This window comes from Taeniopygia guttata, chromosome 1 (assembly GCF_048771995.1).
Source record: "Taeniopygia guttata chromosome 1, bTaeGut7.mat, whole genome shotgun sequence".
NCBI classification, from domain to species: domain Eukaryota; kingdom Metazoa; phylum Chordata; class Aves; order Passeriformes; family Estrildidae; genus Taeniopygia; species Taeniopygia guttata.
The window spans coordinates 33,544,615-33,569,999 of NC_133024.1; the positions used below are offsets into that span (position 1 = coordinate 33,544,615).

At 41.3% G+C, this 25,385-nt stretch overlaps 4 protein-coding genes across 16 annotated transcripts in view; 3 read left to right on the forward strand and 1 right to left on the reverse strand.

Annotated features, from left to right (window-relative positions):
* Positions 1-8,383, forward strand: part of SYTL2 (synaptotagmin like 2) — a 57,408-nt gene extending 49,025 nt beyond the window's left edge. For 8 of the 10 annotated variants that reach the window (XM_072937046.1, XM_030286350.4, XM_072937049.1 and 5 more), the window contains 8 exons: positions 1,182-1,301; positions 2,286-2,455; positions 3,064-3,166; positions 3,580-3,750; positions 4,112-4,190; positions 5,102-5,201; positions 5,966-6,171; positions 7,160-8,383. In XM_072937046.1, coding sequence (XP_072793147.1) covers positions 1,182-1,301; positions 2,286-2,455; positions 3,064-3,166; positions 3,580-3,750; positions 4,112-4,190; positions 5,102-5,201; positions 5,966-6,171; positions 7,160-7,305 — 1,095 coding nt within the window. In that variant the 3' untranslated portion in view covers positions 7,306-8,383. The remainder of the gene's footprint in view (positions 1-1,181; positions 1,302-2,285; positions 2,456-3,063; positions 3,167-3,579; positions 3,751-4,111; positions 4,191-5,101; positions 5,202-5,965; positions 6,172-7,159) is intronic. The other 2 variants (XM_072937053.1, XM_072937056.1) reach the window with 1 other exon arrangement.
* Positions 8,384-8,652: 269 nt separating this feature from the next.
* CCDC89 (coiled-coil domain containing 89) lies at positions 8,653-13,723 on the forward strand. Its single transcript, XM_072928488.1, is given in 7 exon segments — positions 8,653-8,781; positions 11,512-11,559; positions 12,109-12,449; positions 12,451-12,580; positions 12,582-12,636; positions 12,639-12,715; positions 12,717-13,723. Coding segments are annotated over 7 exon segments (1,110 nt in total). The 3' UTR covers positions 13,047-13,723.
* Positions 13,724-16,029: 2,306 nt separating this feature from the next.
* Positions 16,030-25,223, forward strand: CREBZF (CREB/ATF bZIP transcription factor). Of its 3 annotated transcripts, XR_003963096.4 has the most exons (4): positions 16,030-17,076; positions 17,725-17,802; positions 19,163-19,233; positions 22,655-25,223. XR_003963096.4 is itself a non-coding variant. In XM_030286716.4 (3 exons), the coding sequence occupies exons 1-2, from the start codon at positions 16,148-16,150 to the stop codon at positions 17,771-17,773; spliced, it is 978 nt and encodes a 325-aa protein (XP_030142576.4). In that variant the 5' UTR covers positions 16,030-16,147; the 3' UTR covers positions 17,774-17,802; positions 19,163-20,200. The 3 variants fall into 3 exon arrangements, 1 of the variants encoding a protein (XP_030142576.4); XM_030286716.4 differs by lacking the exon at positions 22,655-25,223 and having other exon boundaries at positions 19,163-20,200; XR_012058662.1 differs by lacking the exon at positions 22,655-25,223 and having other exon boundaries at positions 16,031-17,158; positions 17,725-20,200.
* Positions 24,257-25,385, reverse strand: part of LOC100222067 (transmembrane protein 126A) — a 45,662-nt gene continuing 44,533 nt past the window's right edge. For both annotated transcript variants that reach the window (XM_072937220.1, XM_002188843.7), the window contains exons 4-5: positions 25,106-25,220; positions 24,257-24,518 (exon numbers count right to left, since the gene is read on the reverse strand). In XM_072937220.1, coding sequence (XP_072793321.1) covers positions 24,314-24,518; positions 25,106-25,220 — 320 coding nt within the window. In that variant the 3' untranslated portion in view covers positions 24,257-24,313. The remainder of the gene's footprint in view (positions 24,519-25,105; positions 25,221-25,385) is intronic.

Here is a 25,385-nt window from a genome sequence, read left to right on the forward strand (position 1 = left end):
TTATGGTGTGAACCTTGGAGTAAGCTCTGCAACCATAATCAAATCTCCTAAAATGACATTGAAGTTTGAAACTGATAAGCAATTTGAACTGTTGGGCCTTATGACATCTGTGATTCTCTATCAGAAGAATCACAGAGTGGTTTGGTTTAGGAGGGACCTTAAAAGACCATCCAGTTCCAACCCCCCTGCCATGGGCAGGGATACTTTCCACTAGACCAGGTTGCTCAGGGCCCCACCCAACCTGGCCTTGAACACTTCCAGGGATGGGGACAGCCGCAACATCTCTGGGCAACATGTGCCGGTGCCTCACCACCGTTACAGTAAAAAATTTCTTCCTAGTATCTTACCTAAACCTATCATCAGTTAGTTGAAAGCCAATTCCCCCTTTTCTAATCACCATATATCCTTCCCCTGGAGGAGGATTTAGGATTTTTCTGTTTTTCAAAGAGTCTGTTTAAGCAGACTGATTAGCCACACTTAGGTGGAATACAACAGGAAGATGAAGTTGTCTGTAACAGCTTGTGTTGGAAAGAACATGTGGGAAGGGGATCAGTTTTTTAGTGCAGATACAGCATTGAGATAGAATGGTGTTGTGAGTACATAACCTGATAATGACCAAGGAGACAAACGCTGCAATTCTCTCATGGAAAAGTAAAGCCCTTCTTGCCCTCTTGCAAGAAAGACTTGGCAAAAACCATTCCCTGTATCCAGTGCTGTTCTCTGAATGTTACCTTCTGGCCAGCTGCCCTTGAGAGAGGCACAGAACTGACAGCTTTTACTATATAGCAGAAAGGATTGGTAAAAGACCTGAGCATTATTAATTGCATAGGTTATGCATGAGACAGCGACTCAGAGAAGTTGAGTTTAATTGTCCCAATTAATTTAACTTTGTAATTGTTCATTGCTACTTGAGATTTAAAACCGACAAGCAAACCTCTGAATCTAGTTGCATTGCTGCTTAAAAATATCAGTGTAGGCCGTTCATCAGAAAAACTCCCTTTCAACTTTAAATGCATGACCTAATTCTAGAAATATTATTCATGTTGCACTACAAGGGAATTTAAATTCAGACTTCTACTGAGTCTCAACCTGCATTAAAATTCTGTTTGTTGTTTTTTTTTTAATTTTCCTTGTGACTATAAAGAATGTACACAGACTTTCTTTCTGTGATGTTTTTGTAGAGTGATGACAGAGAGACAGATACAGCATCAGAAAGCAGTTATTCCTTTGGCAGAATTAAGAAGAGTCCCAGCTCTCTAACCAATCTTAGCAGCTCTTCTGGCATGGCCTCCTTATCCTCTGTATGTAAACCAAAGCATTATTTTAAAGGCACTTTGCTTTTGCTAATTTCTCCAATACTGGTTTGGCTCTTTTCTCATTCATTGTATCTTTCTTCCCTTGTCATCTCTGTCTCCTTCTTTCCACTTCTGTTGTATAAACATAATTCCTTCCTTGGAATTGCCTGAAGCAAGTAAAGTAAAAATAAATATATTTCAATTTTCTTTTTCTAGTAATATATTGAAGCTTGTTCAGGGCTCTGAACAAAGATATGGATTTTACCCTTAGAGCCTACATTTGTAGCTGAAAATGAGGAACAATTCATGTAGAACAAACATTTAGAAAGGGAGAAAGAGGAGAAAGAGAAGTCAAAATGGGAGATATTATTGGTATATCAGGTGTGTAGATGAGTCAATTAGCTAACCAAAAGTCATTGGTTTATGTGGACTTTGAGTAAGAAAAACAGAATTTTGGGGAAGGATGTTGAGATAAAATATATATACACACACATCTTTCTTCTCCATATTTAGTATTTAATTTTCATTTTTTAAATTAGTTACATATTTATGTACATAATTCAGCCATATAGACTTTATCTATTAATCTTTTGTTAGTATTTTAATAAGGTCTGTTGTCTTGAACTCTTAGGCTCTGCTTGCTGCAGGGAAGATGAGCTGAGGAGATGTAGAAGTAATATTTCAAAGATCTGAGCACAGAATATATTCATAACTACAGCATCCTATTATTTAATTTCTTCTATCTCAATGCAGTAAAATCATTCAATTTTTTGTAAGAATCCTGGCCAAACACCTTTGATTTCCAAATATCTTTCTTTCATTAATCTGCTTGCTGAGAAGGTTGTATAATAGTGTCCATTGCATTTTATTGTTACATCTAATGAGATGCAGTTGGTTCCTTTACTATCTAAATCCTGAGCACAACTTCTACCCTGAAGTATCTGGTGAAATGCAATGTCTGGAAAATATTTCTCCTCTTGTACTCTCTAGGTGAGTGGCAGCCTAATGAGCATCTACAGTGCAGACTTTGGCAACGTGGATGTGAAGGGGAACATTCAGTTTGCCATTGATTATGTGGAACAGCTGAACGAGCTCCACATCTTCATTTGCCAGTGTAAAGACCTGGCAGTAGCAGATGTTAAGCGACAGCGTTCAGACCCGTAAGTACAAAGAATGTATTTCCTTTCTAATGGAAGTTTTTCTTTTAATGTGGAAATGAAAACTGCTGGGGTTTTCCAGTCTGTCCAACCTGCTGGAGTGAACCACCCAAGAAATAGATGAAGAGGCTATAATGTGCTTTTTGGGTTGCTTTTACTCTGATTGAATATAGAACTGCCCTTATAAATTGGTGTGTATATATATTAACATAGGACAATAAAGCTTTTAAGAATATTAAATTATCTTTTAAATGCCACTTTTCAGATGGTAAATCCCACTTTGATATGTTTTCAGTACGATTAGCACCTATAAATATAATATTTGGGTCTGCTACATTTACATGTTCTGTATTATTATGTGCTGAGGAGACATTTCAACAGATTTTCCCCTGGAGAAGGTTATTATGAGAAAGTGATGATGCTATACATCACCACTGCTATTCTAATTCTTAAATTTACTAGCTGAATAAACTAATATCTACTCAAGTGGATTTTTTTACTTTGTAAGCAAATACTTGTGTGTTTTGGAAGATGAAGTTGGAGCTGGAGAAGATTTTTTGTGTTTTTCATGGTTTTTTTTAACTCTTCTAACCACCCTGTCTAAATTTTAGGTATGTAAAGACCTACCTTCTTCCAGAGAAATACAGACTGGGCAAAAGGAAGACATCTATCAAAAAGAAAACATTTAATCCAGTCTATAATGAAATACTGCGGGTATTTATCAAACTATTACTAGATATAATATACTGTATGTGTGATTTGTGAGAACCTCCCCTTTTGGGCACATTGCACTCAAAATGGACATTGGCATGAGAGGGATTGCTCTGCAGAGCTGTCCATCTGCTTCTGTTGATAGGTTAACTCTGCAGTGGTCTCTGGATCCAGCATTGAGAACACTGGTGGTTTTATACTTCTTGTAAACAAACATGAGCCATGTATGAGCTTAAGATGATATAGTTGGGTTTTATTGTGAATTTTTTTTTTTTTTTTTCTTTCTGAAATGCCGAAAGGGGCAGTTATGGATATATAAACCCAGACACTTTTTTCCTAACCATATCACTTTCTGGCACAGCATTGGTAAAAATTCAGCTTGTTTTAATATTTTTTTTTTTACTTCTTCCTGGCAGTATAAAATTGAGAAGGAGCTCCTAAAGAATCAAAGCCTCAATATCTCTGTGTGGCACAATGATACCTTTGGTAGGAATAGCTTCCTTGGTGAAGTGGAGTTGGATTTAGGAGCTTGGGAGTGGAATGATCCATCCAGTAAGCAGATCAACTGGTTTCCTCTCAAGCCAAGGGTAGGTTGGCTGTTTTGCATTTTCTGCTAAGTGCAAAACCAAGTCATTATTTTGGCTTGGTTTTGTGTGTTCTGTGGATTTTGTGCTGATTATAAACATAAATACTTATTTATGTTTTACCAGTGTATATGCTTATACACTGGTAAAAGAAATACAGTTTTGAGATGTCTTGTAGTCTAGCTAGCTATTACAGTAGGAGAATTTTTCTCACAGTCAAAAGAATAGGAATTTCAAAGTATTGTCATATTGCTGCAACAGAAATCTGAGGGCACTTGTTAAACAAATACAGAGTAAACCTTCTGAGAGTATGGAGCAAGTGCAGCACCATTTTAATATCAGATGTTTGGTTTAATAATTTCAGACTTCAGCAGTAACTCTTAATCTAGAAAACAGAGGGGAGATGAAACTAGCCCTCCAGTATGTCCCACATCCAATTGGAGGTAAGCATTGCTGCTTGGCCTAGATTCATTAAGCCTTTGGTGGTTTTGTCTCTTTTTTTATTTTAAAAAAAAACCCTCTTTTAATGTTTGTCATTCACTTCAGACAGTTTCTTTCAACATAAAAGTTTTCTGTTTTCTTCCTAGAGGATTAAGTCACTCTGATTGTGAATACAGTTAAGAACCCCAAAGACTATTTTGAGATCTTTTGTTGTTTTTAATGTTACTGATGAAGAAATTACATGATTGTCATAATCTAAGATTTGTAATGCAATATGTACATGTAACAAAATTCTGTTTTCTCAATTTTAGAGCTTATGAATCATTAGGCAGATGCTGTGATGTGCTAAGCAATGACAATACACTGAATTTCAAGCAATACTAGGTGTTGGAAATAGCAGCAAGTATTTAGAAACAGAAATTTATAGCAGTCTGATCAGTTTGGTTTAATCTTGTCTGGCAACAGATAGTGGCGCGATCTGAGAGTGAAGCCAGGTCAAGTCTTTAATCCAGACAGACAGTCAGTCAATAAGAACCAAATACCAAAACCAAATTAAGAGCATAAAAGAGCTTATTTGCAAGTACGAGCAAAAATAAACGCTAACATCACATAGACTGATGACAAGCTGATCTGTTTATCTAGGAGTCTTGGGAAGAGAAGACCAGTGGCATGTGTTTGCTTAGTTGTAACAGAAGAAAAGTCATTGTAGGAATGCAGACATGATGTGATCTTGCAGTACTTTGATGGGATGAAGATTTCAACTTTCAGAGTACAGAGTGCAATATTGAATTAAGATGTGAGATAACAAGTCCAGGCTGAATATCACCTCTGCAAATGGGCAAGAACTGCTGCATCAGACAAAATACCTTTAAAAGGCATCTGCTTAAGCAGATGTTTTGTTTTATTTTTACAGGAAAGAAGACTCTCTCTACTGGTGAAGTCCACATCTGGGTGAAGGAATGCCATAACCTCCCTCTTCTGAGAGGCAATAGGCTCAACTCTTTTATTAAATGGTAAGAATTGTGGTTGAAGTCATCAAACGTGGCTGCCAAATAATGCTATCATTGTGCTTTCTAATTGTATCTTCTTTTTCTACATTCATATTAAAAGAACACTAAATTGCTTTCTGATTCGTCTTTATTGTAGTGCAAATTGTCATGCATAGTTTACAGTATGTACCACCACGTAAAACTTACTGGGAGAGCTTTCTGTGTCATTATTACACTTTGGTTTTGTCTCTCAGTCACTTGGTGAAAGGACTAGACAAACTGTTCTGGCTTTTATTCACATTTAAGCAAAGCGTGTTTGTGCAAAACATGGTTTAGCTTAGCAAATTTTGGGAGGAGACAGAAGCATGAAATAGTGTAATACTGTCAATACATAGTTGGATTTCTTCCCCCTTCCTTTCCACATACAGACTAAAAATGTGAAGAGACAAGAATAACAAGATGGTTGGGGAAATCTCTGGCAGCAGGAAAATGTTTCAGTGTCATCAGTGATAACACAGCAAATAAACTCACTTGTGCCTCTTCCCCACCTGACTTGTCCTTCCATTCTCTGAAGTGCAAGGGTGGATGCCTGCTGCCAGTATTTCCTGTAAGGGGCTGAGAATATGACACTTCATCTCTGTAATACACTGTATCTTCAGTCCTATTTTAACGTGCAAAACATGTTAATCAGACAAAAACAAGTTAATCAGAAGTTTTTCCCTTTTCAGTACGTTTAATGCAGGCTGTTCTGTCCAAGTGCAAACTGACAGTGCTTTTTCTCTCTGAAGTACCATTCTTCCAGACACCAGCAGAAAAAGTCGCCAGAAAACAAGGACGGTTGCAAAAACTACAAACCCAGTATTCAACCACACCATGGTCTATGATGGCTTTAGACCAGAAGATTTAAAAGAAGCCTGCATAGAGCTCACAGTCTGGGATCACAACAAACTAGCAAACCACTTTCTGGGAGGCCTCCGGATAGGCCTTGGAACAGGTACTGGACAATCACCACATTAATACTTAATTTACAAAGTAGTCTTTACTTTTTTTTTTTCCCTTTTCCATTTCTTCTCTTCTCTTTCAGTCTGTCTTTTCTCTTGAACAGTTTCATTCAGTAACATACCTATTCTTCAGAAATGATCCTGAAAAGTAAATAATAGTCGTGTTAGGAGGTTTAGGAGGATTGACAAGGAGAAATATTAGAAACAAACCTTTGTCTGTCCATATATTGTATCTGGTACTGTTTAAAGTACAAGATGATGGTATTCCTGCACCTGAAAGCTGATAATGTCTTGCAAATTTACTCATGCAAAAAATAGTGTAAAAACGGCAGTGGGTGGAAATAAAAGGATAGATCAGGAATGCAGGATAAGATTGGAAGATACTGAATTGGGAAAATTATAAATGCAAACAAGTTTTTAGCATAAGGGCAACATAAGATGTGCAGATATAGCAACAGGAAATGCATAGAATTCTTCTATTTGTCCCTTTCATTCTGCTGTCTGATCTGAGGAGGAGTGTTTGGAGTCTTCTCAAGAAATGCAATGTACAAGCTACTTTTCACAAATTAATTTCTTGCATGGCTCATCAGAATAACCTAAATTACAAATTAGAATAATAAATCTTAATTTGAATTTTAGAGTACCCAAGGTTGCATTTCAGTACAAAATCAGTACCCTGTTTTATTGTTAAATCTTCTCAGGTGTATGGGCAATTGGCATCTTTTTCCTTGGGATTGTGACAAAAAGACCAAGGATAAAAAGCAAAAGCAAAAAATCTGGACAAAGATGACAAAATTTGTGTGAAACTGTTGTTAATTGTATTTGACATAATTGCTCAAGAGTAAAAATGTAGAACTGGATCTCCAAAGCACTAGGTCAGCTACCTGAGGCGGTGTAACCATTTTAGAGCAGGAAAATTTGATTGTGCTTAATTCTGCAGCAGATTAAGTAATTTTTCTCTTAAAACTGACATTTTTCTAGGCAAAAGCTATGGAACTACAGTAGATTGGATGGATTCTACTTCAGATGAAACTGCCCTTTGGCAGAAGATGATGAACTCTCCAAACACCTGGATAGAAGATACACTACCTCTCAGGATGCTTATGGTTGCAAAATTGACAAAATAAGGTGGATTTTTATTTGTTAGTGTCAAAATGAAACCTTGGGAATTAAATTGAAAGCATGGGGATGGAATTTGGAAGAGGAACACAGTAGTAGCTTTTTTGACAGTTTCTGCTCTGTTACTGTTCTGGTTTTGTGCTGTCAGATGTCACTTTGTATGTCAAACATCTGCTTGCAGATCATTATGTAAATTGTAGGGATTTTAAAATTTCTTATTCACTGAAAACCACTTTAAGAAAGAAGGTGTTTACAGAACTCAGTGTTAGAGGTAGCTGTGATATCAGGAGGAATGTTTTGTCTAACTGAAGCATTGATGATCCCTTAAATGATCCAAATAACCAGCAGAAATATAAGAGCAAGTCAGCTGTTTCTGTACATTGCTTGGATTGTTCATGAAGTCTTACTGATAAGACAGCAACATTAGTGTTAAAGCTCATTGGTATCTCTTTGTATCCTCATTATGCCATGTTAGATCTCACCAGCATGGAATATGGGCATGAAGAATTTCGTTTTTTGAAAGTTCCTCTAGTTGTAATTGTACATTTCTAGGACATGAAAGCTACTTCCCCAGTGAAAGAAGAGTGGCATGGAGTGGTACTGTTGATGTCCTATTCTACAAGGTGCGGAGGACTTAGTTCCAATGTACTGTAAAAAATCAGGGTTATAAAAGTTTTGCTTAATATATGTGTTGATCATCTTGCTAGTGTACAATACTTAGTCTTAAGTTCTGAAGATGAGAAGGTGAAACTTTTTTTTATTCCAGTGCTACTCAAAAGGATCTAAATGTGCCAATTTTAGTGATGACAAGGATGTTGTGTATTTGTTCTCCAAAGTGTACTTGTTTGTACCTGTATCCATTAGCCTGGGTTTTTTTTTTGCAAAAAGTGAACTTACCTGTGCTTCAGCGCCACCGTTAGGACACTGCAAGGACTGTGGTGGGCTTTGCTTGGTTTTGAGGCATAGGAAATAAGACTGGAGTTTTTAACTTGTAGAAATGCATGCTACTAGCAGAGAAATACATGAAATACAAAATAAATTCCTTTTGTTTTCTTTTTGTAATAAATGCAGCCTATTTAAACTAAATTAGAATTCAGTTTTTGTTAAATGCTAGTGTTTTATGTTAGCCATTCAGCATGCAATATAACAAAATGCAGACAGAAAACATTTTTGAAAATAAATGTACAGTTATTTACTCCAGCTAGGTCTAAAAGCTGGTGAAATCTTTCACTTCAGTTAGAGAAGAGGGGAGAAGGGAGCTCTTCACAGTGCTAATGCAATTGCTTGATTTAATAATAGAAATTTAAATGCTACTTGGTATTTATTATACACTATGAATGGAAAAAAAAGGAAAGATGCTCTTCAGTCTCCCAGGGAACCCACTTTCTTTCTCATCAGCCAGACAGTCTGTGGAGTTTAAAAATGTCAAAAGTAGTTTGCCAGTCTTTGATGTCTTCCGGCTTCAGGTGGTTTGTATGAGATTGGTAACTGCTACAACTTCCACTTTGCCAGACATATACAAAACACTTTTTGACTAGGGAACACGTGCACATGACACTTCAGAACAATTTCTTTTTACTAAAATGGTACAGGTGCTGCTTTGATTCTACATTTTTGAAGAGTCACTCCAGAAAGGATGGTGATGCTGAAAAAGAAGAATCACTTAATTTATTTGTATTCGCTCCCTATATGAATAAATTTTTCGTCTGAAAATATAGGTTGCTGTGAACATGACCAGTTTCACAGAATTAATGCTTCTGTTGCAGTTTATCTCCTGTGAAGATCAAATACATTATTTAGTCAAATCAGTTTTAGGTTCTATTGTAGAGATGGGGTCTTAAGGCTCCACATTTGCAGGACTTGCCCGGGTCTTGCCTCCAAATTTGCAGAACCCTTAAAGCCAGCAACTAACTCAAAATCAGAAGTCACTATTGAGGGGCTTCTCAATAGTAGGCCACAAGTGTCATGTAATCTGCTGTCTTCTATACAAAATTTTTATTGTTAAACTTCACCACTATCAAAATAAAATGTTTATTTTGTGACAGTGACAACCTCTTTGTCTTCTGATCAAGTAGAAGACATTCTGTGTCTTGCTATTCTTTTAGCCCTCCTAGAGACTGACACAGATTTTTTCTGGTATCTCAAAAGACTCTGCGTATCACTTCACTAATAGACCAAACCTCAAATTTTGAAAAGCTACCTGAACATGAATGCAAGATTCACTTACACATTGTGCTTGTAATTAACAAGTTTGATTATCTAATGACACAGGGATACTATGTACTCATCTAGGTTAACCAGGAAACTGAGACAAGTAACCAAAATTGTCCCTTAAGTACAAACCTTCCTCCCTAGTTTTTAATACCTTTCTTTTCATTGTGTACAGAATCCCTAACTTCAATAGTATGATAATATGTTGATAGAGAAATGTGAATTGGGAAGTTGATTAAGGCAAAAAGTTTAAAGAAACTACTTACTTTGGTCTCAAGGCAAAGGGAAAACCTTTAGTAATCCATAGCCAAAATTTTAGAAGTCCATAATTAGCTACGCATTAAAGGGCAGTTTTGTCACAAAGGTGAGCTGGAATTAAGAATCAAAGCAGCCGCACTCCTAAAATATCTTTATGTATATTCATTCTTGTCTGGAGAAACACAAAAGTGCCCTCCTCTCTTCTCCTTCATGTTACAAGTTCATCTTTCTTTTAGCCCATTATTTTTTTTTATTTTAGCACATGTGTGTATATGCATATATACACATATGTATATCGTCTATGTTACACTGTTTTAATTTGCTATAAACCAGGCTTCAAAGTCCCAACTCTCCTTTTGTGCTCTGTGTTCAGAAACCTCCCATCGCTGCAAGTAAGGCTGCAAACCTGAGCTGGTGCAGCAACTCCCATTGCTTTGGTTTCACCCGTTTTGAAACACATCCTGTGCCCTCCTTCTCCTGTGTGCTTCATGTCTGTTACCCACAGCACTCTCTTCTTTCTCCTTTGTATCCCCTTTCCAGAGGATTCAGCAAAACCTGCACTGACTTTTTCTTCCAGTTGCATTTATTTTTCCCTTCCCTATCCTGTCTGCTAGATTTTTATTAGCTGCTAAATAAAGCTGTGAGTTGTTCAGGGCCAGGTCTATCTTTGCTTTCCATGGACCTTCAGTGTGTTCTGAGGTCAGAGCCTGCTATTCTGATTTTGGCATGTGCAGGATGTAAGCTGAGAACAAGGAGTTCTTCAAGCTTGTGGAAATTCTCTTTCCTTTTCCTAATCTGGGTGCTTTTGAGAGTGTCAGCAATGCTTGTTTGCTAAGGAACACTGCCAGCTCTTTCAGCCACCCTGGTGGGGCTGGCCTGGCTCCAAGCAGCCTGGATGAGGTCATGAGCTCTGGAGTGACTGGATTCAGCGTCTTACCTCTATGGAAACAGAGTCTCACAATAGGAGAAGCAACAAACAGACAGCAGGAAGAAAATACCTGGTGAGAAAATAGTTTTCTCTTTTTAAACCCTGCTCTTTGTTGTATTTCCACTATATGGCCTAAACCTTTCAGTCCTTCCCCCTCTTCTCCATTATTTGCAAATGATCCAAGATAGCAACAGCAGTGCCAGAGTGCAGGATGATAGAGGCAGAGCTAGTGTCTGTACTGCAGTCACTACTACACAGCTCTGAAATTCTTTGTGCTTCACAGGTGTTTATTAATTTTTGTTGTACATTATCTTTCATCCTTACTTTAAGCTGGCTCCTTCCCACATCCTATCTTTACCTCTAGTCAAAGCTCAGGAATTCACAAAAAAAACTGGTTATCCATGTCCTGTCTCAGGTCTGCATCCAAATGAAAAACTTGTAGATGAGTTGTAGCCTAATATTTCAAGTGTCTGGGTAGCATGCTCTATGATTCAGCACCAATAATCAATTTGGTGCATATGTAATATAAATATTTTCCTTATTTTTACATGAAGAACCAGATTTTTAAAATTACATGTCTAAATTAATCCAGCAGATCAGTGTGAAAACTCAGTTGAGGAACTGTTTCTCCAGGCACAGAGGGTTTGTATCACAGAGCATTCACTAATTATTAACATTGAATAGATCTTGTACTTAATTCATAAATCTCTAAGCACAGGATAAGGCTATTCAGTTATTTTTAACAAGCAATGCACTATCATAGAAATCTTGTACATCAATTAAAAGTTTGACGTAACCCTCTGTGTTTTATTTGCAGTTACAATACAGAGCTGCAGGAGAAATAAGGGCAGAGGAAAAGGATTGCGTAAGGAATTATTTACAGCTTTATCACTTACAAGCTTTTTACCTAAATATAATGGTAGTTCTTGTAGCTACAACAACAGTGCCTTGAGAAGGAATAATTAGCAAGGCCAGTCATCAGCAAATGAATAGGCTTGCATAAATACTAAGCCCACACTCTTTGACTTTGCTCACAGAGTCTGGCATCCTTGAGTCTCAGTGGGCCTGACTCTGAACCAGAAGAAGGGGGAGGGCAGCAGGCCTGTGTGTTTGCCAGCTGACATTGGTTTTGGGAGGTCCTGTTCTCCCACATCAGTTCCTCGTGACTTCCAGAGAAACACCACCAGCTTACAGCAGCAGAGTTGGCCACACAGCCACTGGGCACGGTTTAATTATGCTGAGTGTCATTAACAGAAGCAGCCACTATAAAATTTTATCTTGTCTTTTCATGAGACAGGTGGTCCATGGCTTATGAGACAGGACCAGGAATGGCTGACTTCACAGGTGATCCAGAGACAAGCAAAGAAGTGGAAGATCTGACAAAAAGCTTGGAGGAACTCTGTGAGACTCTAAGGAGCAGAGTGAGGAGGTGCTGCTGCTTTCACACCTAGAACACCATCATCATCTTGTCTCTATACTGAAGAAGAAAGTTGATGACACACACAAACACTGCAGAGACCTGGAGCAGCTCAACATAGAGCTGGAGAAACTGAGGGGAGAGGATGCTGTGAAAATTAAAACCCAGACCCAGTGTATTCAGTATTTGGAGGATATATATCTGGTCAAAAACCATGAAAATATGATCAAGTTCAAAAATGAACACAAAAACCAGCACATGCAGCTGTGGGAGGAGAGCAAGCGCCTGTGGCAGGACAGGGAAGCACTCTTCAGCCAGGCTCTGAGGAAAAGGAAGCTGACTGGCAACCCAGGCCAGAAAGCTCTCACAGCAGTTCTGCTCCTTGCAGGAGAAATATGCTTATGAGAGTCACAGGGCCCAGGAACGAGAGAAGGAGCTGCTGGAAGCTCAGAGCCAACAAGCAGATGCCTTGTGCCCAGGAGGTGGCTGCACTGAAGAAGCAGCTGCCACTCCTACAGGAGAGGCACCACAAGCTGTTGCAAGGGCCGGGCAGGCAGAGAGTCAGCAGAGGGCTCAGGGCAGTGAGCTGCAGGCCAAGCTGGAAAGACAGAGAAGACGAAAAGACAGAGCAGCTACTGAACCTGGCCATGGAAAAGAGCAAAGCTCTGCAAGATAAGGAGCGGGAGATTCAGAAGCTGGAGGAGAAGCTAGAGACCAGGAAGGAAGCCATGAATAGAGCAGGAAGGTGCATCAAGAGAGAGGCAGCAGCAGTAGACAAAGATCTGAAGGTTCAAGAGCTCCAAGGACAGCTAGAATGCACCAACCAGGCGTACAATGAACTCCTGCTGTGCTTCAATGCTTATAGAAAGCACAGTATGGATTTGCTGACTAAAGAGAGAATTCTGAATGCTGAACTCCAACACTTTGTTGCATAACTGTGGTTTTTGATCTGTGCTCCTCTCAACAGGTGCCTCTGTGGTAACAGACCCCTGAATTTTGTTCCTCTCCATGGGACCATGCTCTGGTTTCTTTATGCCATCCTCACCAACTTAAGCCTTCCTCCACTGACAGTTCTGTAGCCTTTTTGTCATTACGCCATTATGAAAGTAAGTCACTACACTCTTAATTCTGAACATGGATCATTGAACCAGTCAAACCTGGGACATGAATGATTAGGGTGGAAAACATAAAATATTAATTTGATTTATTTAGTGCTAACCTCTGCTGAATCATAGGTTGGGGTTTTTTTTGTTTTGTTTTGGTTGTTTTTTTTTTTTGTGAAAACCACTTTATTATTCACGATGACCAAAAGCTCAAACTCTTAGCCTTCTGTATTTGATTCTGCTTTGAAGTTCAACAGAGGCTGGGCATATAAGAGGCTCTGAGGCTCCAAGAAACAAATCCTACCTTGCAATATCTCTGAAATTCTTTAAATTCAGGAACTTAACAGGTAATCCAATAATATCATACAACAACTGATTCTCAAGCAAATTACTGTTTATAGTTTTCTAGTAGTCTTACAGTTTTCTGCAGTCATTTAAACCCTATATAATGCCAGAGTAGTATTTATATCCCCATTCAGCTCAGAATAAATTTCAAGTCTTTTGGGTGATTTCAATCTGTTCTTCGGAACAGGACGATGTTCTAGACGTTCCACCAGGGCTTTTACCCCCTGTTTTTAGCTTTTTCCTGCAGATAAATATTAGTGATACACTCTTCCATTTTGTGCACATCTGGCAGCTTTTGATAATAAGAAAAATCTTTGTTGTCAGCACTGTGTGATCTGGAGACCTCCCACTCTCTCTTTCTGGTCTTCTAGGCAAGAAGGAAGTTTTTTACTGCTGAATTTCACCTCCTGCTCTTTAAGTCTCCAACAAAAAAAAACCAAACCAAACAAACAAAAAAAAAACCCAAAAAAACACAACCCCCCCCCCCAAAAAAAAAAAAAAAAACCCAAACACAAAACCAAAACCAACCAAACAAAAAACCCCCAAACCCTAAAACATCCACCATGAGGGGCCAAACAGAATCCTCTACCTGGGCTGTAGGCAGCCACTTCCAAAGTACCTCAAGTTCTATCCTCCATGCTTGGGGATAACTCAAAAAATTAGGAATTGGATTGAGTATTTCTTGGTCCTGAGTATCTATAAGCCAGAGTAAAATATCAGAGTTGGTATCTATTAAGGTCATTTACAGAAATGACTGGAAGCAGCAGGTCTAGAGGCCAGTCTCAAGGATTGCCTGAACCAGATGTGGTTTCTGGCCCTGGCACAGGTTTCTCAGGTTCCCTCTGGCACATATTCCCAGATGTGGATGACCCCATCCCTGGGAGCATTCAATTTGAGGTTGATGGGGCTCTGAGCAACCTGGTCTAGTGAAAGGTTTACCAGCTCAAGGCAGGGGAGGTGTAACTAGGTGATTTTCAGGGTCCCTTTCAACCCAAACCATTCTGTGATTCTGACTCTACATGAGCAGCAGCGGCTAGCAACCTTTCCTCTGAACTCCTCTGGACTGCCCTTGAACCCGGCAAAGCCAGGTGAGAAGTATTGTTCTACTACCTGCTGTGTGACAACCACAGCATTTCTTCTAATCTGCCTCCTACAAGTGTCATTCCACAGGTGTTTTATGGACCACATTCTCCTATTTTTCAGCCATACTTCCTTGGTCCGTGGTGTCCACCCCACACACACGTTTAGTTAATCTCAGTGCTGACAGCTACAGTGTAAATGCCAGCTGAGCCACGTTACCCACTACACCCTTGGTCTGAGAGGCTGCTCTGTTTGAATTAGTCCATAGGCAATGAGGAGCACCTGTAGCTCTCTGGTCACTGCAAGAGACCCTGAAACCAGGTGCTTAAATACTCCAAATCTGGTGAGAGGACACCTGCACCTTGTGTGACAGAACAGCCCCAGAGGCCTCTGCCCCAGCCCCAGCCATAGGGTGTGGTGGGAAAGACCCCACATTCTGCACTCTTCAGGAACATCCCCCTTCCCACCCTTTGGCAATGGCTAAGTGCGAGAGACCTTCCCCCTGCTCCCTCACACGCAAACCCCTGTCACTGCCCCCATTCCCTCCTTCACACGCTCCCCTCCTGCACACTCTCATTTCCTACACACCTCTCACCACCCAAACCACACACGTCTCCCCTCACACCCCCAGCCTCACACACCTGTCACCCTGCTGTCCACAAAAATCGGATTTGTTACCTGGGGTGCAACAAGCCAATAAGTACACATGTGAGACATTCATTTATTTCAGAGTTGCAAAGCTTTGATGCTCAGTGGTATTCCACAAATCAAACACACTATCAACACTTTTTACTATTTATACGTTTTAGCAAACAAGGGAATAGGTGTTACAAGCTAAAAGTTACCTCGTTCTCTTATTAATTAGTAGTCTATCAGTTAATGAGTCTCTCTTGCTAATTAGTTTGCATGCTCAGTCTTTCTCTTTTTTCTGGGGTCGGTGGTCCATGAGTTGGTGGTGAGGGATCTCCCCCTGCTGGAATTGCTTTACCCAGTCGGAGCTGATGTAGCACAGTTGCCGAGTTTGGATTATTAATTTATTCCTTATCGTGGGAGTTCTGCCAGATGTCCTTGTGTCCCGTAAATTCTGCATTCTTTGCGTCCACTATCAGCAGTACATCCTTCTTCCCAAGCTCTGTTAACCTCCCCCTCGGTCTGAGGTCATTGAAACACGTTGAGCCCTAAGCCTTAACAAGGCAATTCTAGCGACAATTAATTTGTCCTTCTAACACCTGGAGATCCCTTAGAGCTCGTTGGCTGCTCCCCGTTTCACGGATCTCTCTCTGAAAGTATACAACGATCACACGCCACGGAACATCCCGTCTCAAGGCAATGTTTACACATTCCACATTTGGTAAGAGCTCCCCCCCATTCCCACACGCCGCTTTCCCGCGCGCGGGCGCAGTCGCGAGGCGCTCCCACCGCCCGCCCTCGCGCCGGTTCCCGGCAGGCCCCGCGGCGGCAGCGCCGGGCCGCAGCTCCGTCCCGTCCCGCCGGGCGCTTCCCCCGCCATGCGCCACAGCCTCACGCAGCTGCTGGCGGCCTCGGCCGGCGGGGCCAGCCCCTCGGGCGCCGTCTGGCCGCTGGCCGCAGCGGGGCAGGCCCCGAGAGGGCGGGATGGCGGCGGGGAAGGGGACCCGGGCCCCGCACGGCCCAAAGCGCAGCCGCCGCCGCGGCGGGAGCCGCCGGGCGCCTCGGAGCCGCGGCGGCAGGAGAAGGAGGCCGAGGCGCCCGGCGGCCTGCTGGAGGTGTGGGAGCAAGAGGACTGGTTCCCGGGGCTGGAGCTGGGAGACCTGCTGGAGGCCGCCCGGCCGGACTGGGACCTGGACGCGGAGCTGAGCGACTGCTTCTGTGGGGACCCCGAACCGCCGCCCGCGCCGGGCCGGGGCCCGCGGCCGGCGGCGCCCGGGCGGAGGAGCGGCGGGGCCGGCAGTCGGCTGAAGGCGGCGGCGGCGGCTCGGCTGAACCGGCTGAAGAAGAAGCAGTATGTGCTGGGGCTGGAGAGCCGCCTGCAGGGCCTGGCTGCCGAGAACCGGCAGCTGCGGGACCGCAACCGCGGCCTGAGCCGCCGCCTGCGAGAGCTGGAGCGGGAGAGCAGCTACCTGCGGGCTGTGCTGGCCAACCAGAGCGCGCTGGGGCAGCTCCTGAGCCGCCTGGCCGGGACCCGCGCCGGCGGGCTGCAGCTCGGCACCAGCCTCTTCAGGGACACGGGCGGCCCCCGCCGCCAGCACCAGCACCTCCAGCCCGCCGGCGAGAGCAGCGACCACGACTACGCCCTGCCCAGCTCCCGGCCCCGTGGTCTGGAGGAGCCGGCGGCGGTGACTGGGACGGAGGAGGAGTGGGCGGCCCCCGGCGGGATCTGCCTGCACGTGGACCGGGATCAGGTGTCGGTGGAGTTCTGCTCCATCTGTGCTCGGCGGGCAGCGGCCTCCTTCAAAATGTAGGGTCAAGTACCTGCTGCAAGTACTCGTGGGGTTCTCACCCGTAAGGGCCTCGCGTCGCGGCGGAGGAAGCAGGCGATGGTGCGGAGGAAAAGAATCCATACAGTGGTGATGGGGTGGTATTGGGGGAGATGCAAAGGAGGGGAACCTGGCGCTTACTTAAGTGGCCAGGGTAACAAAAATTCTCTCGAACGGCACGTTGGGAGCCAGACGGTGGCCTTGGTTTAAGGTCCTGTAAATCTGGCGTGTGGACGGTAGTGGTGTGAGCCTGTTTGGCGATGGGAGTCGCGCAGAGCTGTGTGCGACAGTGGTCGTGCAGACTGACGCGCGTGGTGCACACGCGGAGGTGCCGCCAGAGCCGTTCGCAGCACTTGGGTGAAAAGATCATGCCGACTTGATGCATGAAGGTGTGCTCGGCTCCGCTTCGCAGTAAAGATAATGCTGACTACCCGGTCTTGAGTCAGATAATGTCTAGCCTGCTTATCCTGAGGAGCCGAAAATGCTTGCTTAGAAAACCAAACAAAACCTCCATTATGACATCGTCACTGGACAGACTTAAGAAAATAGTAATGATCGGCAAAAGAAAGCATGCATATAAAATTGTACTGCATCTCAGTTATACATTACTATTAAAACCTCTCTGACAGTTTCTCTTTTAGGTGGTTGCCCTGCCAGGCTCCGTTGTGTAGGGGTTAAAGAACAGTCGTTTTCCACCTCGCAACCTGGTAAGGATCAATATATTCCCATAATGTGGTATCAGACAGCTTGCTTTGCTTATCCCAGTCTCTTGTAATGACTGGTTCAGAAAATTATTTCTTTGGTCCTTGGCCTACTCTGCCAAAATGTTTCTAGCTCCGGAGTATAATTTATAGTGAAGGCTACAATCACATCATTCTCATTAGCCATTTTCCTGTTTTCATTTTTGAAACAACTACATTGGCTACATAGTAGCCAATACAGGGGCTACATTTTCAATTTTAAAAAACTGCTCATGCATTTGAAATAGAAATTTCCTATTAAACCAAGTATCTGATAAGCAGAAAAAGGAAAATATGCTAATAAGGGGGGTGTGACACTTATAGCCTTTTATTACAGGAGACTGTCCTAAAAGCCTAAGTAAATTGTTTTTTGAATGAAAAAAAGAAAAGGAATTGGTGGCCTGTTGGTTTAAAATGCTGTCTAGTGTTAGTGATGCACGGTACCATTCAAAAGCCCTTCTCTAGCTTGCTCTAATTCATGATGCAGAGTTTTTACCTGATGAAACAGCCTGAGCACTCATTAAATCACTGCAGAGGAATCCTCACATAGAGGAGTTGCTCTTGTGTGGGCCTCTAAGGAGAATTAGGTTTGAAGAATCAGTGCATCAAAGCACCTCATTACTTTCCCACAAGTAAATCTCTGTGCCCATGCACACTGAAATTCCTATGTTACTTCAGAGTAGCTTTAAATTTTAAAAATACTGCATGTATATGCATGTATATGCATAACTCTACTGTAGAGTTCTTAATTTAGCCTCTTACAGTATCCAGAAATCTATAACCTGATATAATTAAGCACAGTGTGGAGATGAGCAAATATGTATCTTGAGGCTAATGATACGAAAAGTGCTCTGTAATTGCTTCTGAGATAGGAGGACAAATAGTTTGACAAAAAAATAGTGTGTGTTTTCTCGTACTAGTCAGTGTTTCTCCCTATCACAAAAGATGAGTGGGTTCTTTTTTCAGTTGTATTAAAATGTTTAGGTTGTTTAAATGTATGTCAGTTGGGGGAAGAAGAATTGTGAAAATTATAATATGTAAAGTGAGGTTTCACAAAGAATACTTTTCTAAAACAGTTTCATTTATTAATTTGTTTTTTAAAAAAATTATACTATTTAATGTTTCTGAAGTCTTGTTTCTTAAAGCCTTAAATTTTGTGTTTAAGGCTAAGTAAGTGAAAGCATTTTCTCCCAGTCATTTGCTTTATTGGTGCTAGATTCTGTCACGTGTTCATCAGTAGAAAAGGAGTTTGATTTTTCTTTGTGAAACATCACTGTGCGATAAAGTATATGTGTATTTAGCATCCTTGTTTTTCTTTATGCTAAAGTGGATTCAGCTGTGTTGGGGCAGAAGAGACGGGACCAGCTGCTGGCCACATTTCCTGCTTTATTTTAAAAGGTAGTATAAGAAATGAGAATAAAGAGGTAACAGGGCTTTCGCTGTCTTTGGTTAAAAAAAAAAAAAAAAAAAGTAGAATGCTGGGATTATTTACTGTCATCCAAGATGTTTTTTTTTAAAAGGCAATAGTCTATCGAACAGGGTTTACTCCACTGTATGCAGAATTCCATCTGTTCAGGGGATATTGCCAGCACAAAAGAGACTTAGTGGAATATGTGTGACCTTACACCTCTGTGGTGGCATCAACAGGGCTGTTCAAAGTTTGAGTCTTAACTTGGGTAACTCTGCTGTGACTGATGGGTTGTACCAGTGCATGGGAGTCAGAGTTAACCACCAGGACCTGCACTGACTGATATGCAAAATGGAAGTAATTTAGGTTCAAGCTAATCTCAACCTGCCTAGCTCAGACTTCATGAACGTGGTTTATTTTTCAGTTTAACGTGCTTGAGGAAAAGAGAAACACTAATGTAGCAAGCATGGGATGTTCCAGTGGTATTTTTACAGTTACTTCAATGTAGGAGTGTTTTTTAAGTTAATTTAAGTATGCATTCTTTCTTGTCGCATCACTGCTGAATGGCAGGGTCAGGGTCAGTTCCTCTGGCCTCTGCTGTGAACCTGCACAATGCTCTGTGTGACACGACCTGTGGCTGTGTCTGAGAGCAGCTGATTTTCTGACATGTAAAATGATGTATTGTGGTACAAGAACAAGGTCAACTCCCAAGAAAGTCAGTGGCTGCAGGCATTTCTAGTGCCTACTGAATCATATTTAAACCAAATAGAAGGGAGGAAGTTATTTGAAACTAACCAACTGTACTATCTGTATGGTGTATTATTAATGTAGCTTTTTGAAGTGAAAGCCTTGAAATTACTTAATACTTGAAAATATATTGTAAATGTTTCTTTGTAATTATGTGCCATTCAGATAAGAATACAATATCATAATAAAATCAGACTTGTTGATCTTTCAGTTTATGGGCTCAAATGTTTTTTTCATCTTTTCGTGAATGACTTGGTTCGTTAAACAAAGTGGTAAAATAGAAAGGGGAAAATGTTGTTGCGGTCTCTGGGTCATCAGCTGGAAGACAAGATGTAATGGATCAGGGTATGCAGGAGAAATGCTCTTGCTCTTCTGTCTTTAAAAGTAATTCTGTGGTGAGGACAACACAAAGGTGTTATTCCTTGAACTGCAGGTAAAGCTGTACTTCTGAGAATTAGCACTTCTTGTATTTCATAGTTCTTAATTTTTTTGTTAATATGGATAGATTTGATCAATATACCATGGACGAGTAAAATACTTAGATAAACTCTTCTATGGTTTATTGCCATCTTCTTCCTTTTTGTTTTATTTTAGGTTCTGAAGTTTCATGACTGGTTAATTACATGCTGTTGAATCACATTCTTTGATCAAATTGCTATTTCCACACTAAACACTGCAGTGAGTGTTAAAAAAAAAAAGGTTTGATAGTGCTGAAAGGACAGAACATTCTCATGGCTCTGGATTGGGCCATATATTGTATGTTCAGATTTCTGTTCATCTTTATTTGTAGAGGACAGTTTAAAACAGTGCACTGGCTTTCTAGCATGAGGGGATTCTAGTGCAGCTTGATAAAAAGAAGCGTTTCACAAAAAATACTGCATAAAAATATAAAAGCAAACTCTCATGCTCTGCCTTTTTGGCCTCTAGCTGTAGAAATAATCAGTACTGAAACGTGTTTGGTAAATTGTATGTACCACAGAACCAAGTGCTGCCAGTGATCAGCTGCACAGCTATGCTACCTGCATTTTCCTTTTTTTTTTTCTCAACAGAGCCACTTGAAGACTATTTAGTGTCTAAATAAGAAACAATTTCATGCTCAGTTCTCCTTTAGTCCTTGGAGTTTGATCCTGGTGCTGTGACTCTTGGTAGTGTTCTAAATTAACTTCTGTTTCCTCTGAAGAGCTTTGCAGCATTTGGGGGTTAAAAACAAATTGGTGCTTCTGTAAGCTGTAGCTGCCTGAAAAGATGATATCAAAGGAAATGCAGGGAGCCATGTTCCAGCATTTGGCATTTCCAGATAATCAGATTTCTCATGCCATTTGTCAAAATTGCAATCAGTTTTCCCTGTGAAACACAGGAATCTTTGGCAAAATTCACAATTACTGATTTTTAAAATGCTGTGTTTTCTAGAGTTTGCAGTTATGGAGGTTTTCTGCTGGAATCAGCAATATTGTGATTATAGGGCTGTATTACTCACTATTAGTTACACTGTAAAATGTCCAAAGGATATGTAAAGTATGGGAGCTGTTCAAATGGACTCTGTGCAAAAATTGCACATTACCAGCTGCTGATTCTACATTTTTCCACACAGTTTAAGTGGGATATGCAGATGTGGAGAAATAACTGCCTGTAATTATTAGCAAGAGGATGCCAAGGGCAGGACTTGCACATATACCAGGAAGATGTGCAGGAGAAGTAGAATACATTGTAATGTTGATACAGCATTTAGAATGGTTCATCTACAAGAAAAAAGTGGAACTTTATTATTTCTGTTGGCTCTTATCTGTAGCTATTCTTGTCCTTTTGGCCATAGTGACTTGGAGTAACCTGAAGTCCTTTCTCTGGGATATGTAGCCTGTGTCTGCCTTGTTTCAGTTAGGATTCAACTAACACCTGTTCTCACTCAGTGTTTGTGGGCAGTTTGCTACAGTTGTCAGAGGTTGAGGACTGGTTCTTGGGGATTGCAGGAGGTAGGTCATATCCTGTGTATGAAACAGGGAGGGGAAGGAACATTCCCAGATTCCTGTGTAGGCACTCCTCCATACACATGCATGCCAGAACTGGGATAGTGTCTTGGTGTCCTGTGGAATTCTGAAACAATTTCAGACTTTATTGGTTGACTTCTGAGAACACTTCTTCCCCTCAATACTTTTGAGAAGTACAGAGGGTGTAACTGAAGTTTCCTTGTTTACAGACACACCACCTTTCTAGTCTCAGGAGTGTTCAGCTGACCTTTGATGTGACTAATGCTGAACATGTGAAGTACATGCCTGCAATTTGTGTGTTTATCAGTGGTGCTGGAAACAACTAGTCTTTGCAACTCACTAAAATGTTGAGGAATGTATCTTTTCTTTTTAATATACAATTTTCACCTTTCACTTTAAGAAAGGATCATCTAAAAGGATGTGGTTTGTCCAGATCAGACCACTGAACATCAGAACGTGCATTTTGATGACTGAGGATAATTATCACTTCAATTTATACCAAAATGAAAGTAGTATGTGCAAGGGAAGATCCTTTTGAATCTCACCCTTTAATAAGCACTGGAATCTGTTTTTACAGTATTTTAACTATATAATGTTAAACATCACTGAGCCAATCGCTGTCATTCTTCAAGACACTATTGCACAATAACACCTTTATTATATGTTTTTATTATCACAGGTAAGTGGTTCTGTTGGTTAAAGTCTGATGCCTTCCGGAGATATGACAATTCACTGTCATGTGAAATACGTGGTCCATGGGAATCTCCAGTCGGGGTGATTAAGGTAAGGCCAAGCTGTCTGGGTGCAGAACAGGAGGGAACACCACGTGTGACACAGCAACACTTTGAATCAAGGAAAGCTAAATGATCTCTACTAACAACAACAGGGAGTTTGTATTGCTGCTTCCCCTGTACAAATCAGGCTGCTGCTCCTGTGTATAGATAAATAATGTGTCATGTTCCTGCTGCAATGACCCATTTTTAAGGAAAAAGTAGATAAAGATGATGGAACTCCTTCAATATATTTTCATCAGCATTACAGCATAAATTTTAACCCCTTTCAATTAAAGGTCTCAATGCTGAATTCTTAATTCTCGTTAATAAATATTTTCATGTGCATGGAATAAATATGTCCATGTGCAGCTCAGGGGATGCTAGAATTTTATTGAAGTGACTGTTGACCAGTAGCTGTAGAGCTTTTACAGTTACAGAACCATTTAGGTTTGGAACAGGCCCCCAGGATCACTGAGTCCAGCCTTTCACCCATCACCAGCTCTTTGACCAGACCATGGCACCAAGTGCCACTTCCAGTGGTTTCTTGAACACCTCCAGGGATGGGATTCCTGCCACCCTGGGCAGTCCATTCCAGTGCTTAATAAGCCCTTCTGCAATGAAATGCCTCCAACCTGAAACTCTCCTAGCACCGTTTGAGGCTGTTTCTTCCAGTCCTTCACTTGTCTGGGAGAAGCCAGCCCCTATTCACCTATGGCGAATATTGCTTCTGTAGAAGAATTCCTGATTTAGCTCTGACTGCAGAGTACACCTCATGCAGTAGGAGAACTGCAATTTATATTGCTCTAAAACATACAGCCACCCATGTGAAGACACACCTGACTCATGAAGGCATTACTCTGGACCACTGATCTGAGATGTAGCCGAGATATCCCAGTAATGGCACCAGCCCTCAAAAGCCTCTCAACACAGCCCCATCCTTCAGGAAAAGACTTCAAGGCAAAACGGTTACAAGGCCAAAGGCTGGCTTTTTTATATGCTAGGAAGCCTGGCAGGACTATGGTTGTTGACTGCTTTGTGATAGAAGTGTTCTCTACAGTGTGACCCATCTAATGGTGTAAAAGGAGTAATCTTGTGATAGAAGTTTTGTGCTAGCAGAATGGAGAAAAATACTCAGATTTTGAGTAGATCTCTAGTAAAACCTTACCTTAATCTTTCCCCTTTTGGTTGTGGGGTGTTTTTTTGGGGGGTTTTTGTGTGCATGTTTTTTTTTTTAAACCCAAATCTGTATGGTTTACATTATGAAGGAAAAAAACTCTTTTTCAAAAGTACTCATTTTTTACAGCTTCTAAAAGTTGTAGCATCACCTCAGAACCAAACATTAAGCAGGCACTATAAATGTTTCTTGCCTTCCATTTCCAAAGCAACCCTGTTATTCAGGTATATACACTAAACTGGGCATAATGGAAAGTTTAACCTGCATTTAAGTTCAAAACTTAAAAAAAAGCCAGTGCAGAGACTGTTTTTGTATTAAAAAGACACAGCAACACTTCTTTTTCTTGTTTATTATGGTTACTTATCCAAGGCAATTGAGAAGTTGCTTTACTTCATTCAGGTAGCTCTTCAGGATCCCTGCTACTGTTCATCTGCAGCAGCATTTTGATATATATTCCGTGCTCTTTAGTGGCAAGATATAATCCAGTCAGAGCCTGTACCAGTATACCCACACTCATCTTTCTGAAGACAGGCTGAGAAGTTGTGAGCCAGTAGCGTAACAGATTTTCTTTCCCTGGCAAGGGAGTTGACATATACCTAAACAACAGAAACAGTGGTAGAAACGTTTTTTCCCATGCAAGTGTCAAGATTTAACATAAATATTTATGTAGATAGTGATTTTCTCTTCCTTCTCCTATGTTAAATACACCTGGTGGTACTGAGCTCTCTGCACAAATGCTTTAAACCACCCTGACCATGCCCTAGGTTTCACCAAGCCTCGCGCTGCCCTTGCTGTGCTCTGAACTACATAGAGTGACACCTGTCAGGGACTTTGGCTGCTGGGCACTACCCAGGGTCAGAGAGGTCTCTTGGCTGTCCAGCCACCTTCAGTGGTGGCAGGATGACAGCACACACCCAGGCACACCTGGGAGACTTGGAAGGCTTCTGCTAAACACAAGGGCTTCCCGATGGATCACTTTGCAGATCTTATTTCACTTTGGTGTAGCTCTTACAAACTTCATTTTGTAATTAGATGACCTTAATGTATATCTCCTTCCACATGCTAAATGTCTACAAGAAGACAAGTGTGCACAGATCAAATATCTACAACATTTACACTGAGAGCTGAACATTTAACTCATAAATACATTTCAATCAATACACTGCAGGTAAGTAAGACATACCTGGCTGCAAGGCTTGCATTCAAGGGGATAGCCAGGAAAATGGGATAGAAACCACCCACAACAGCACCTACTAATCCTCCTCTGATCACAGCACAGACTTCACAGTTCAGCTGACCTGCGTGGCAAACCATATTTCACTGCCAATATCCACACATGCTCCACCACAACAATTTATAAGCTGCATGCAGCAATCTGAAAAGAGGCTCTTGACAGAAACTTCCAAGCTGTACACGTATGCAAAAAATTATAAAGAGGACTTTTCTTTAAAAAAACAACTACA